Source organism: Drosophila grimshawi, unplaced genomic scaffold, assembly GCF_018153295.1.
Source record: "Drosophila grimshawi isolate 15287-2541.00 unplaced genomic scaffold, ASM1815329v1 contig_1367, whole genome shotgun sequence".
Taxonomy (NCBI): domain Eukaryota; kingdom Metazoa; phylum Arthropoda; class Insecta; order Diptera; family Drosophilidae; genus Drosophila; species Drosophila grimshawi.
In genome coordinates, this window is record NW_025062889.1 from 11827111 (window position 1) to 11842391 (window position 15281).

Sequence of the window (15281 nt, forward strand, 5' to 3'; positions counted from 1 at the left end):
ATTACCAAATATTTATTGTTCAGATAAGAAATGATGATTTTTTTACACTTTGAAAAAGGTTTAACTTAAAATACGCTTGCTTTAAGTGGAATATGGATTCTTGTCAAGTCAATAGAAGCTTAAATAATGAAAATTTGTTGCTCATTAATCGAACGATTGCCGGCAACGATAACCTATTTCATCAGAGCACTGATAACCCACATACATTGTGAATGATCTGCGATCGTGATCTTTGCCATGCAATGCGGGAAGCTTTTTATTTGTAAACATGCATATATAAATATATATATGTATATAGATTCGACAATCTTTTGCTTCGCGTGTCTCTAAGAGCTGTTTTTGTTTTTCTTCTTTTTCTTGATTTTGCGATGTTATTTTTGTTTATTTTATTATTTACTTTTAGTTGCGCATTTAATTCATTTATATTTAAACGCATGTATTTACAATTTGTGCATATATTTAAGTATGACGTATGTGACATGAGCCACAACTTTGATAACGACATATGAAAAGAGAGTGGCAAATAGGAAAGGGAAGGAAAGCCCATTCTACAAAATCAAGCCATAATCAAGTCAAGCGAATAGCAAAAAAAAAATACATTGCTTACTTGGATTATTCTGACTAACTTTGCATATGGCAAAATCTGGTAAAATTGCCTTCAATGCTAATAATATTCTCAGTATTTCGAGTACAACGCCTTATCTGGTTGCGAACCAGATTCAAATGGTGCTAATTTGTATGATAAGGTCGAGGCAATCGTATGCTAAGCAATTGTATGCTGTTCTCATTTAGCAACTGCTTCAGAAGTTTTCCCTGCTCCCTGCTAAATCATGAGCATGTACACAGATGTGAGGAGAATTATGAAGTCTTTTTTTAGACTAGTCACACGCAGACCCCAATATCAAATGACTCAGCTGCATCAGCAGTTATTATGTAGTCTGATAGTCTTTACTTAGAAATAGGGACTGAAAGTCAGTTCAGTTTGTATGATAAGCCAGGGATTTTATACAATTATAATGATAAAGGGATAATGAACTTGCAGAAGAAGTTATCTACGACCCTTTACAGTATGAATCGTTTATAATTGATATATAAATAGATGTCTATATATAAATACTAATTCGAGTATTTCTTTCATTTTTTGTATTCTAGTTGAATATTATGGAAAAGGCGAAAGCGTATATCAAAAATGAACTCCGTGGCGGCAGCGTTCCTTTGCAATCCGAGCCAGCAACAACATCGCCACACAGTCATCATAATCACAATCCGCACTTGGCTGCCGCGGAGCTGATGCCATCGCCTCTTGGGGGCTATCAGTCAATGCAGCATTACTATCCATCCGTCAAATCCACGGGACGCGCTTCGGCACCACCAGAACACCATCAGATGCATTCAGCATCCCCGGCCGGACCGGCATCCGTTTGCTTTGTGTGCGGCGGACATGGCAGCTATGAAGCGTTGCGCATACGTCCCAATCCGGAACGGCCGGGTGAGGCGCACTTTCCGTTTCTGGAGCGGCACGAGCCACCGCAGGGCGTGCCCATGGTGGCCAGCAATCAGGTCTATGTGATGGCCTGCATCCTATGCTACCGCTCGCTGCTGGAACAATGGGATTCCTTTGAGCGACAGAAGAAACCGCTGGTCCAGCGCATTTATCACATGAAGCGAGTGGATGGCAAGGCTTACATCGGCGCAGATATCGCCACCCAATCGGAGTATGCGGCTCAAATGTTGGGCCTGAGTGCTGAGCATTTAACCCAGAATGGCATCGGGGAACAACCACTCGATGCATATCGGCATTATGCACCACCAACACCACAGCAGCAACAACAGCAGCAACAGCAGCAGCAGCAGCATAACCACCAGCACCACAGTACCTCAACGAACGCCTCGCCGGATTACTATCCACGGAATGCGACGCCCACCAGCCACAAATACCTGAGTCGACCCCAGTCGCGGGACATGCAGCTGCCCTCTCCGCTCTCGCGACCACCCAGCGAGCCGCCTGCCCGCAGTTCCAGCTCCAGTTTTGCGCAGCACAAGTTCAAGCTGGGTACGCATAGCTATCAGCCTGGCGCACCACCGCCACCGGGTCCGGGTCCGGGTCCGCCACCACCGCCACAATCCCCGGCCCAATATCAGCCGGCGCAATACCAGCAGTTGCAGCAGCAGACGGCCGCCTACCACATGTTGCAACAGGTGGCCGCTGTTTCGGGCGAGTCACAAGCCCACTACAAGGGTAATCCATATAGCATTAGCTCAACACTGCCGCCCAGCCTGGAGGATGATAATGCCACCGTTTTGGATCTACGTAATATATCCGCTTCAAATCTAGCCACTGCAGCTGTGACGTCCACTTCGGCAATAGTGCAGTCGGGCAGCTGCTCCAATAACTCCAGCAATTCAAATGCCGCCACCGTTGCCACGCCCACCACAGAGGTGGGCATCCTGGATCTGTCCATGCCCGACAAGAACTCCATCACCGAGGTGTGCTACGTGTGCGGCGATGAGCAGCGTCGCGGCAGCCTCGTCGAACTGAGCACCGTTAAGCCCAAGGAGGGATCCCGGATCGGTCACTCAATTGCCTATTTTCCGCTGTTCAACGAGCAGCATCCACGTCCACCCCGCTCCCGACCGAAAGATCCACGCGGCATGATTCAGGCGTGCATGCCCTGCCACGAGGATCTCATGCAGCAGTGGAATGCCCATCAGGTAAGCGATCTTGATTATGATTATATATATATATTATATCTTTAAAATGGTAACTAAAGGTAATCGATTTTTATCGATAGAATAGATTTATCTTGATCTGTGTTTGGAATAGGAGAAGTAATATTCCAAAATTTCTCTAGCTCGCCAACTACAAGCTACAATATATTATATATATTTATATGGGGCTTTGATATCGGTTAAGTTTTTGTAAAATTTCCCGTTTTTAGTATTAATCGATAATCGATATTTGTTATACAGATTGATATCTGAGTACTGGGTATTCTCTAGTCGAGCACTCGACCTAAATATGCATATTAATACTGCCGCTGTAGATGCAAAAGTTTTAGCAACATATATGTGTAAATAATGCTTTAATTTAAAAGCATATATGTATTTGAAGTACATACATAGAAGTGCTTCTGTGTGGACTGAGTGTTGCAGACCGTGCAAAATGAATGGATAAGTGGGGAAACTCAAAGCAAATAAAATAAAATAAAAACGTTTGCGAAAGTAAATTTACGTAAACACGATTCAAAATAAACAACAACGATGATGATGATGAGTGTGTGGATGGTGGATTATGGTTGAATGTAAATGCGACTGATGATGATGATTCTCATGATGATAATTGGGAGATGGAGATGGCTTTTGGGATGGCGCCGCAAACTGAACCCGGCTGAACGGCTAATGTGTCGATCCACAGGCGATTAATCAGTCAGACTCGGAGTCCGAGTCTGTCTCGGAGTCAGAGAGTCAGCAGGGTTTGTGGAGAGAATTATCATGCGCCTTGCCAAATGACTCTGTTGGTGGGAATTATGACCGCAGGGTCGCTTGTGTTGCTGATTAAATTTTAATAGCTTTCCGCGATTATTTGTCGCGATTTTTTTTATGTATTTATTTTTTTTGTAGCTTTATTTCGCTGTTATTTCTGTATGCGAAATGTATTTTTGGTGCTCGACGACATTGACATTAATTGATAATTGATAAGATTTGAGAAAAAAAAAACACACACACGGGAACTAAAATTAACAAAAGCCACAAAGCTGCAATTTCGAAGTCGATTTTTTTTTATTGTTATTTTTAACACAGCTCACAGCTAATCAGGCATTTTGTTTATGATTCACTTAAATTTCAGGGAGCACATTTAAATATCATTAAGTTTGCATGTTTATATAGCATTTAATTATAAAATGTGCAATAATTGTTTGACAATTTCAACAACGTTTTTCCTCATCAATATTAACAGCTTTGGCATGAAATTAAGAATGACAAACAGCAATTATAATATTTGTTTAGTATTGGAAATGATTATTCAATAGATCTTTCATATTAATCACAATTAAAATAATATAAATTCAAATGCATTTAAAACGAATCGCAATTAAAAGAGCGCTTTAAGAATTCTGAACAATAAAATTATAATACAAAAATTGAGTAATAACTGTAAATACGTCACTCAGTTTCCAAATTCAACTTAAATTTTCAGAAAATGCAATAAATGTTTTCATTTGTGCAGCTGTTATAAAATATTGGAAATTATTTAACCTTTTTCTCACACACTCCCAAACAAAAACAAAAAAAGTCTAGTTTAATGTATTGCATTTTTAGCAGAGGTTTAGTTGCCACTCCCCTCGTACACCGCCCACAAAACCAATCCTCGAACTGTATTTCATTTGAAATTTATATTCACAGCACAAAAATGTTGCAACATTCCATAAAAATGCAAAATTCACACAGCTGCCGGGGCAGAAACAGGGCGAATACACAATGTGTAAAATGTGCGGGATAAATAATTAAATGCCATTAATTGGAATTGTGTAAATTTCAGAGAAGCACACACACACACATCGAAGCATATAAAACAAACAGAAAATGCGCATGAAATAATAAATAAATAAATGCAATAAAATTACAAATGCTGCAATGCCCCGCCGGGTGTGAAGAGATGGTAAAGGGTGCACATGGGGAAGGGGGTGTGTGTGTGTGTTCATGGGGGGGTATGTGTGGGAGTAGATAGGTGGATAAACTTTGACGCGCCGTTGCCTATTCAGTGAAAATGCAAAATGAATAAATAATCAAACATTGAAAATCAACGACGATCCTGGCAACGAGACAAATTAATTAAATTTAACCCAGTAAAGCAGCGCAATTCAAACGAGCATTTTTTTTTTGCTGGCACCCAGCCAAAATAACCAACCACAAACCAATCAAAGCCACAACCCCAAACCCCCTGTTCGACACAATTCAGTGGGGTTTGGTGAGGGAGGTGGGTTGTGGTGCCATCAACCGTATGACGTACGCAAATTTCCATTCCATTCAGCACAAACGGCCAAACGGAAAGTGCGAAAAAGCATTTAATTATTTATGCTCATCTTTAAAAACGTTTCGGGCAACAAAAAATAAAAATCAAATTCAATTTAAACGAATTTAAATCGATCTGGTTGAGCGCCAAGTTTCTTTCTCGCCCAATTCAATGTGCGATGTGAATGAATAAAATATCAATCCAAAATGGGTGAAACGGTGAAATGCGCAAACTAGACTATGGAAATATTCTCCATTTATTCCCAGCCAATAATAATAATAATATAATAGAATAGAATAATACTATAATAATCCATGTGTCTAGCGCAGGGAAAAGCATTTTCAGCCTTTAGAGTGACCAAGACCTTTAGAGTGACCCTTTTCGTCTAGATTAGGTTATTGGGAAGGGTATCTAAGAACCAAACTCTTTTTTTTTATAGGCAAATAACAAATTTTAAGGCTTGGAAACTATAAATATTGCATTTTCAAGGCTTTTGTGTAGCGCTGCTATAATTGTTATTCAGCTTCAAAATATGTGAAATGTTTAAAATAGTTATAGCTATTTATAAAAATGAGTCTTTCGTATACCCTTCTTGCTTTTCCATGCGAGGTATGCGAACTAAACTGTGCTTGTCAAGCCATGGATGCCATTATAAAATACAATGAACCATTTGCAACTACATTTTTTTTTTGATGTTCGTTGGTTTGGTGACAAATGTTTAAATTAGCTCGATTTCTTTTGTGTTGCCGCTTTTATTATTATACTTCTTCGGTAGATTTCGAACAACAATCATTTTGCGTTTGTCACGGCGTTTGTCTATAATGAATAAGTCTGCGATTCGGTTAGTTGGCAATTTATGTAGCATTTATTTTTAAGTATTTCTTCTGTGAATGGTCGAACTTAAAGCGAATTATGAGAATGAAAACAATGACCTGGGTGCCCGAGCATTTTTTGGCACGTTGCCAATCCGGCAGATAGCCAAAATTCGGATCAAACCGGTTTAGCAAATTAAACAAAAATGCTCTATGCAAGGGTGATTAATTTTGAAATACTCTCTCCATAAAACAAAACCCATAATATATGTATATGTAATAAATGTTTATTTCATGAGCTTACACATTTAAATTACTAATTTTCTTGACGTGGACGACTTAAATTGGCCCAAAACTGCGAATGATTGCTACATAAATTGATTAATCATGTGAATATTGATTCTGACGACAAAACGAAACCCAATTTGTATTTGTAACCGACAGACAGCTCAACTGACATTGCTAAATAATATAGATACTCTCAAAAAATGCCTTCAGGGCAGTATCAAAACTTCCCAGAGCCATAACTTTATCAAAAATGCTCCGATTTGAAAAAATCAAGGTTTTTCTAGCATGGTTTGAGCCCTAGTTCAAAGCTACATTTAAAGTTAAAAACGCAATTTTGACTCGAAAATCAACTCCTCAATAAGTGACTTCAAGCCAATTCTAGCTTGAAATTCATCTTAAAATTACGTCCTCAAAAACTGCTTGAAGGGAATACCAAAAACTTTCCAGTTTCTCGACCATTAGCTGTGAAGAGTAAAGTTGGCTATAAGTATAAGAAACAGCATATATTTATATTTAATATTATTTAATATTTAAACGTACATACGATATTCATAAAGAAGGCATTATATGTCAAATAAGTAGAGCAAAGCATTATATATACCATGTCTATGTGAACGAAGTATAAATATTTAAATAACTAAAATAGGTCAGCATACACAAAACAAGAATTCATTTTACACAGTGAACAATTTGTGAGAAATCTTACTTTTCCATTTAAAATTAATAATTAATACGTTTATGGCAATAATTTACTTGCTGTCTCGTTCACGCTAACAATCGATAATAATCGATTACACGTTTTGCAGACTTTCAAAAAAAGAATCGCTGAAGCAAGTTAAAAATTGAATTGTTCATTAAATGCAGCAATTTTAAAATCATATAGCTAGGAGATTGTGTTCCACATTCAAGAGACTTATCCTCCTCCTTGTCAATATAAAGTCTCTCTTGTGTAGAAGCTATCCCAAAGGACAAACTCCTTGCTCTCCGGCAGTGGCTTAAACTCCAGTTCCTCACCAATGTTGAGACAGAGCTCGGAACCACCTGGACGCAGTGGTTCCCATTTGGTGGGCTCAATTTGCTTGCAATTGGGATCACCAGTTGTCGCAAAAGAAGTCCACATGCCAATGAGACGCTCAATGGTACGATATTCGAGAGATGCCCTATCCAATTTGGACGAGAGCAGTGTGTAGAACATATAGGAGACATCATCCGCATGGCAGACACCACGCACGTTGCGTCCACAATTCAAAATGCGGAAGTGATTGAAATGTGGCGAGTCCATGTCAAAGCGATAGAGGTAGGTGGGCGTGGCCGGTGCATAGGCCAATCGTGCGAGCAGGGATCGATGAATGCCATGCCAGAAATGCTTGACACTCAACAGACGCAGACACTCAAACAGCTCCATTTTGGCACGATCCGCATCATCAAAGTAGGCCAGCTTCAGACGACGCAGCTGCTCGGCCAGCTCATCGGCATCGATGGCATCGCGAACGGATGGCGGAATGATTGCCTCAAAAGCACTCAGCATGTGCTCCCGATCGTGCAGCGTTGACTGATAGCTGAAGAGTCCCTCGAACGAGGTGCCACCAATGATAAGGGGCAGCTCATTGCTCCAGGCGCTGGCCAATTGCTCGAGATGTGGACGCGGTATCACACAATCCTCACCCACATACGGCTCGATAACGGGCCCAAAGGCGATGATTTGATAATTTCGTTGTTCCTCCTGCGTGACAATTGCACTGCCGCAGTGCGCCAACTGGGTGGCGGGTGCATTCCTGAGGAACTGCAACAGTTGCTTCTCGTCCGCCTCATCGGCTTTGTAGCCCATCCGTTTGGCCAAACGCTGAACCCAGTTGCGATCTGTGTGGGTTCCCCACTCGCAGAGCGCCGATCCCGATTGCAAAATGACCCGATGGAAGAGTCCTCGCGTCTGTTCCGTAAGCATCATGATGTGTGACGACGCAGCACCAGCACTTTCACCCATCAACGTTATGTTATCCACATCGCCATTGAAACTCGCAATGTTGTCGTGCACCCAACGCAACGCCAGCACCTGATCCTTGAGTCCGGCATTGCCCGGCACCTGCAAATCGCGATCCTTTAGGCTCAAGAATCCCAGTGCACCCACACGATAATTGAAGGTCACAAGCAGCACATCATGTTTCATGAAATAGTCCGGTGCGTAGATGTCACGTGTAGCTCCACCAAATTGAAATCCACCGCCATAGATCCAGACCATGACAGGCAGCTTACGCGGTGTCTCCAGCTGCTTGACATACACATTGAGGTACAAACAGTTTTCGGAGCCCTCCACGATGTTCATTATGGAATTCTTCTGCATCGGCTGCGATCTGGCATAGGTGCAGTCCCTGACACCCTCCCAGTTCTTGGCCGGTTGCGGTGCCCGGAAGCGTAGCTCACCCAACGGTGGCTGGGCGTAGGGTATGCCCTCAAAGGAGTAATACGATTCGCCATCATAGTAGGTCTTCCGTTCCATGCCCTTCACCTTGCCACATTTTGTGTCTAGCTGTTTTGAACGTCCCGTGCTCAGGCGGTACTGCACTACCTTGTGCCCAATGGTTCTGAAATATATTGGTTGTACTTTAATTTCAGTTATGGATAAGAAAAGCAAAATTAAAGTCTATTAATTTTAGCTTAATTACTTTTCCATCTAGATAGATAGATAGAGTTAAGATAAATTTAATGCACATTGTGTTTGACGTCAGGAAACTAGTTGCTTCCGAGCTCTTAAAGTTTGCCTTCCCTACTGGCAGCTAGTCAAAATCAACAGTTGGGTTCTACTATTTAAAAAAAATGAATTAATTTAGTTTAGTTGCACAAGTTTGGTTAATCTACAAATATTCAATGTGTGCTCAGCTTTGAATTATGTTTCTCATTTTCAAAAAGGATTAGTTTTAATTTATAAGCTTCGTAAACTCTTATTTTCGCTCCTATCGTTTTACCTGTCTCCATCCGTGCAGCTTGCTAATATTTGACTACCAGTTATCTTATCTAAGCAAACAATGAATAAATAATCTGCGTCACAATAAATGAGCACTTTAAGTTACCAAACCATTAATCGCGCAGACAGATTACCAATAAACTAAGGCACTTTCCACTTACTTTGCGGACAACTTGAATTTATCGGAAAAACTCAAGTGCAGATCCATAGTTCCACAAATGTATTATTTTTATATATATATATATGTAAAATATATATGTATTTCTTCTATAAATGTGATCTGTTTCAATGTTCCGCAGCACATCCAACACGTTCAGAAGCCCAACAGACACTAAAGTGCTTCTACAGCATTGAATTCACAGTGCTGACTAAATGATTAGATAAAATCGCGACAAACAGCTGGGACAGTCTAATGCAAATGTACCACATATTATTAGATTGACTGATTGTGGGTCAACTTTAATCATAATGTGTAAACAGAGAGCAGCCAAATGACTAAAGGTCAATTTGCAAATTAACATTCATAAGAACTTTTCATTCGCAAGTAGCAGATATAAACAACGCTATATGTACATTTATGTATCTATCTATATATATATATATGTGCAAAGCAACAGGGGCGGTTTTACATACACAATTAGGTCATCAAAGACTTGAGGCGCCACAGCCCCATCAACAGGCAACGTCATCAGCACAAAAATTGTCTAAAAGGCCGCTCTGTGTGCCTTAATAAGTATGTGTGTGTGTGTGTATGTGTTAAATGAATACATGTGGATATATGTTTACATATATACATATCTATATCTATATATAAAACTATGCTATGAGTCATGTGCAAATTGAACACATGCTTTTCGCAGATCCCATTTTTTCACTGAGAATTGCGTTAATAAAAATGGAAGGCAACCCAGTGTTTTAATCAGGACATTTACCTTTTAACACGATAAACATCCATAGACTTCAAATAAAGATCCATAACTCATGATAGTTATAGACTTTTAACACACTATTCAACCACAATTTATTTGTTTATTCGTTTCTTGACCCTTTTTGGGAATAAATAATTCATGTTTTATAAGTTTTCATTATATAAGTTCTGAAGCTGTTTTCAGTATAATATCAATAGAGTAGATATTTTTTTACTTGTTTTCGCTATGATTTATAGTTTATTATCGTACTGCAAGTAAAGAAAAGTCAAGAATTTTACACGCGAAAGTCAAATATAATCAACCTTTGACTTTTTATACCTAATTCGGCTCTATTTAGTACTTTTTTTTAAACTAAAATCCCTTAATAGTAATGAGGCAACAAATTCCAAGCCGCTCAACTGAGACTGAGATGTGTATTTGAATCAAAACTGATACACAATTTCGATATTCTGACTGTTGGTCATTAGTTGAGCATTTAAGACTTGATAATGCCCCCCACCCAGGGGAGGCACCTCTCAGATGTAAGCACCCATCACAGGACAGTCTGTGTCCTGTTCTTTGTTCACGTTCTGCATTGCACTAGATAAGAATCATTTGACTTGTCGCTGCTGTTGCCTTTGAAATTCGCTGCTCGACACTTGAAAGGGAGACAATAGGGAAAGAGAAAGCCGGACAGAGTGAGAGAAAGACAGAGATAGAGCAAGCTGGGCAGGTTGTCCCTGGCAACCGACTGCTTGTGACTTGAGGCACTTGTGTCCTGGCATCGTAGTTGTCTGGCGGCATTGGGGAACTGAGCAAAGTTTTGTTTATTGTCGTCGTCGTCGTCATCGTCGTCTCCTTCGTCTACTTATGTTACTTAATGTGATTATTTCACACTTGGTCTGCTTTAAACTAACATTCCATTTGCTCCTCCTCCTGCTCAGTCTCGAGAACTTGGCGTCTGACTCCGTTCGCATTTTGTTTGCTTAGCTTTGCTGTCGTTATTGTTATTGTTGTTCCCCCTGCGTGCTTAGTCCTTGAACAATTTACGCTTCTTGCTTTTTGTTATCTTAGGGGCTTGGTTGCACACACCCACACACACACACACACTATAAGCTACAAATGTAAACTTAAATGAGACAAATAAGATATGTGCATCTCATCTGTTACTCATACGACATGTTGTCAACATTAATTTAAATATTTACTTTAAAGAAGTCGCCTGCAATTACATTTAAAGCTTGCTTCCTGTTTAATTACTTTTAAATACACAAAGATTCCTTGTCGTCTTATTTGAAGCGATCTGAAACAATTTATATTGTTAGTATTCGCTCACTGAAAATATTTTTTATATTTTGCGTGCAACAGAGAAAAAAAAGCTCTTTTTTAAATTGCCATATTGACATTCGGGATGAACGAACCTCGTATTAAATTCAATTTGGCATCATCTCTTAAGCACTCTCCTGCCCCGCCCTACGATCTGCCTCACCCATGGCCTCGGTCTGTCTGCCTGGGTGTCTGTTGACGGTTGCCAGGTACACAAGTACTCAGTGTGAGCATGAGATGAATACAACTGCTGCCCTCCCAGTTCATCCCCATCCCCATTCCCATTCATTCCCCAGTTGTCATAGCATTGTGCAGATTCCGTTTTATTGTAGCATTTGTGTGCTGCTGTTGCCATCGACTAAATAAATAAATACACACAGTGCAATTTATGTATGCTTGTTTGTTTGTTTGCTTGCTCATATTTGCTGTTGTTGTTATTGTTGTGCACCGTTTACCCAGCTTTCATTGTTGCTGTTATTGCTGCTGCCGGCGCCAACTGCAACTGCAACTGCAGTCTGGGCTACGCATAAACAAACAGCACACACACACATACACATAATATATATATATATATAGAAAGTTACTATGTCCTGATGCCATCATCATCATGATTCTTGGCTCTTGGCTCGACCTCCACAAGTGCAAAACGTTTCACATTTCTCTCCACGCCTCCGTCTCTCCTCTCCTTGTCGCACGCTCGCTACGTTCGTTGTCGTCATCGACTTCGTTTTCGTCTTCGTCTTTGGATTCGCCGCGCCTCCATTGTGTTTACATGCCGCCTACTGTTAAAGGTGACGACCCGCTTTTTTTCTCTCTCTCTCTCTCTCTTTGTCGCTTCACTGCTTGTCTGCTGTCTGTTGTTTGGTTTTTGCCTTTCTTGTGCTCAATGTTTGTTTTGCTTGCCTGCCCTATTGTTTTGTTGACGTTAGCGAGAGTAGCTCGTGTACAAATTGTTTTTCCAAATGTCACACAATTTTCAGGGCTGGAGAATGTGGTTCATGAGCAGCCTTCAATATGCGAATATGAAATGATCTATGTACAATTTTAGCTTAACAGTTTTTATTTTGTTTTCATTCTTTTTGAGCCCACGAGCTAGTTCACTTTGCACGACTCCCTGGTTCCTCTTTATTATTGTTGCTGTTGTTGTTGTGCGCTCTTTTGCCTTGGTTTGTGTTTTTGTTTTTAGCATTCGCTGCTTCCAATTTGTGGCTTGTTCTCGTTCTGTTTAACTTCGGTTTTTTTTCGTAGAGTTTTGTTGACGACTCGTGCTGCTTCTGCGGCCCACGACGGCGACGACGACGGTTGCGACTGCGTTGTTTGTTTGCAGTTTTGTTTTAGCTGCCTTCGCTTTGTTTTCTTTGCGCCCGCAGCACAAAAACAACAAATAACAGAAACAGAAGCAGCAGCAACAGCAGCAGCAGCGCCGGCAACAACAATAACAATAACAGGGCTCTGGCTCTATCAGCTTTTTAGCGCGACGTCGCAGTCAGTCAGTCGTCGTCGGTTGTCGGACGCAGGCGTAAGCATTCCAATTGGGACGCATGCTTCGAACTCAAATTCCCGTTAATCATATGTGCTTGTTTATTGAGCTCGTCGTCGTCGACGTTTCGTGTGCGTGTGTGTGTGTTTGTTTGTTTGTGTAAGTGTTATCACGCACCAATTGCGGCAATCGCTTAATGAGCACTCACACTTTCAGTCAGCTGTGCAAGTGTGTGTGTCTGTGTGTAAGCATATTAAATACAAAATTGATAACTGCACGAGTGGCTGTTAAAAATGAAAGCAGTTATAAACCGACACACATACATAAATACATGCATGCATAAGCCGTGACAGACACACACACATGCATATTCGTATGTTGGCTTGTTTGTATATGTGTATGAGTGCGATTGAGTGTGTTAATAAATAAGCAAACAAAAGTCACGGCTGTCAATGCGGTTCAATGTCTCCAGCTACTACCTTAGCAGCCAAAGCAAACCAACATCAGCCAGGAGTGACATCAACAACATCAACAACATGAACAACAGTAATAATCGCAACGGTTGCCGGTAATTTTGGCATTGCCTTTCCGCAAACTGGTTTCTGTCAAAACAACAACAATCTGGCATAATAATGGCAACTGTAATCAACAAAAAAAATAAAATAGCCTTTTATTTTGTTTATGAGTGTATTATTGATAATTGATGAAGCAGCAAAAGTCAAATTTAGCAATGTGTGAAAACTGATCGTGTGAAATTATGAAAATATAGTTCAATGTTACAAAAGTGTTTCAATATAAAAAAAATACTGTTTAATCAAAAAATATTTATATGAATTAATGGAATTGTAGGGCACTAAATCTGTGCGTTGTTTTTACTTAATTCAAACTAAACAATAATAACGATAAATTTGCATAATTTATTTAGTCTGTTGTTGTCACGCTGCCATCTCTAATAAGTAGCTCTGCTTACGCTTATTAGACTTCGCCCGGCCATTTTGCAGAGTGAAATTGCTTTAACCTCTATGCGTGTTTCTCACTGTGGGTGTGTATGTGAGTGTGTATGTGTGTGTCTGTGTGAACTACATGAATGTCGTCGCGTACAGAAAGGCGCTTAAGCAAGTGCGCGCAAGCCAAGTAATAAAAAGGCGACAACAATAGCAACAAATACCGTTTACTTTGTCGTCATTCGGTTTGTGTGTGCGTTTGCGTGACACGTTTGCGTTTGTATTACCGTTTCTAAAAATAACCGTTTCATGTGCAGTCGCTGCCGTTACTGCTTATTCTTCTTCCATTTTTTTTCTCAATCTTCCTGGCCCCCGTTGCGTTGTCGTCTTTTATATTTGTATTTGTTATCGGTTATTTAACTTGATTTATTTGCGTGCGACTGTTGATTTATATCGCCCACCGTAATAATAATAACAACAAGAACAACAAGTATAGCAACCAACTTTAGACCAAGTCACACGCACATTGTCACTTAAGTGGGTCATACAATAATTGGCACGCCTCCCCCCGCTCCCCCCGCTAGCTATATAAAAATAGCTTCTTGTTGTATTGCATTGTCCTTGTCTACCAAGTCCCCGTCCATTGTTTGTGTTGTGTGCTTTGCTCTGAGTGAATGAAGGCCATGTTTTCAAGTCCTTCATTATTTATGAACGTCAATTAACCGGGTTCAAGTTGTCGAGATGAGTTGTTGCTGTTTGACTAATTTGTGTTGTCAAATCGAATCGAATCGGCTAAGTTCGAAGAGATTAATTTTGATTGCACTCATATTAAAACTGAACTATTTCCATGATTAAAATCACATTATTGATAATTATATCAATGTCCGTCGTATTATATTTATTATTACCTGAAAGCTGATTAGCCCATCATCGTGACCAAGCCAATAATACCTTCTACAAATTCATAATAGTCTTTCTGATAAATATCATGTGAATATTCTATTTTTTTTTGACATTCCTTGCGATGAAAATTTATCCTCTACAAAATGTTCCCAAATAGAGTATATCATATATATTTTAGTTCGTATTTATTTGGCGGCAGCAGCAAGTACACTGAGAGTTATTTCTCCAACTATTTCGTACTTGTTAGTCAACTCAGTTTGAAATCATTAAAGTCGAGGGTTTTGAGCTTACTTTAAGATCTAGATGACTTAGTTCGAATTTTCTCTCTTTCTCTATCTGTGTACAGGCTTGCGCTATGATCAAATGCGCTTGCTTCTCTCTTTTTTCTCTCTGTGTACAGCTGAGGCGGTTATTTAAACAATGTAACGATGCAACAGGGGGCATTCAGCTGGCATATTTTATGATCGCACTTACCTGCAACACATGCACTTAATAATTGAATTATCATCATCACCATCATCATCATCATCATTATCATTATCATTCTGTTGAGGTCTATCACCGATCGCGTGCGTGAGTTTTGTGCTGGGGGCCTTAGTCTCATTCTCATTGGCTCGAAACGGATACGAATACGAATCGTATGT

General features: G+C 40.1%; 2 protein-coding genes across 2 annotated transcripts in view; one reads left to right on the forward strand and one right to left on the reverse strand.

Moving 5' to 3' along the window:
• Window positions 1-15281, forward strand: part of LOC6559965 — a 78730-nt gene that overhangs the window by 4133 nt on the left and 59316 nt on the right. The window contains exon 2 of the mRNA XM_032735380.2: window positions 1153-2712. Coding sequence (XP_032591271.2) covers window positions 1162-2712 — 1551 coding nt within the window. The 5' untranslated portion in view covers window positions 1153-1161. The remainder of the gene's footprint in view (window positions 1-1152; window positions 2713-15281) is intronic.
• Window positions 6702-9284, reverse strand: LOC6559742 (esterase B1). Its single transcript, XM_001986507.3, has 2 exons — window positions 9238-9284; window positions 6702-8696 (listed from the first exon to the last, which is right to left on the reverse strand). Exons 1-2 carry the CDS (start codon window positions 9282-9284, stop codon window positions 7043-7045), a joined length of 1701 nt encoding a protein of 566 aa, XP_001986543.1. The 3' UTR covers window positions 6702-7042.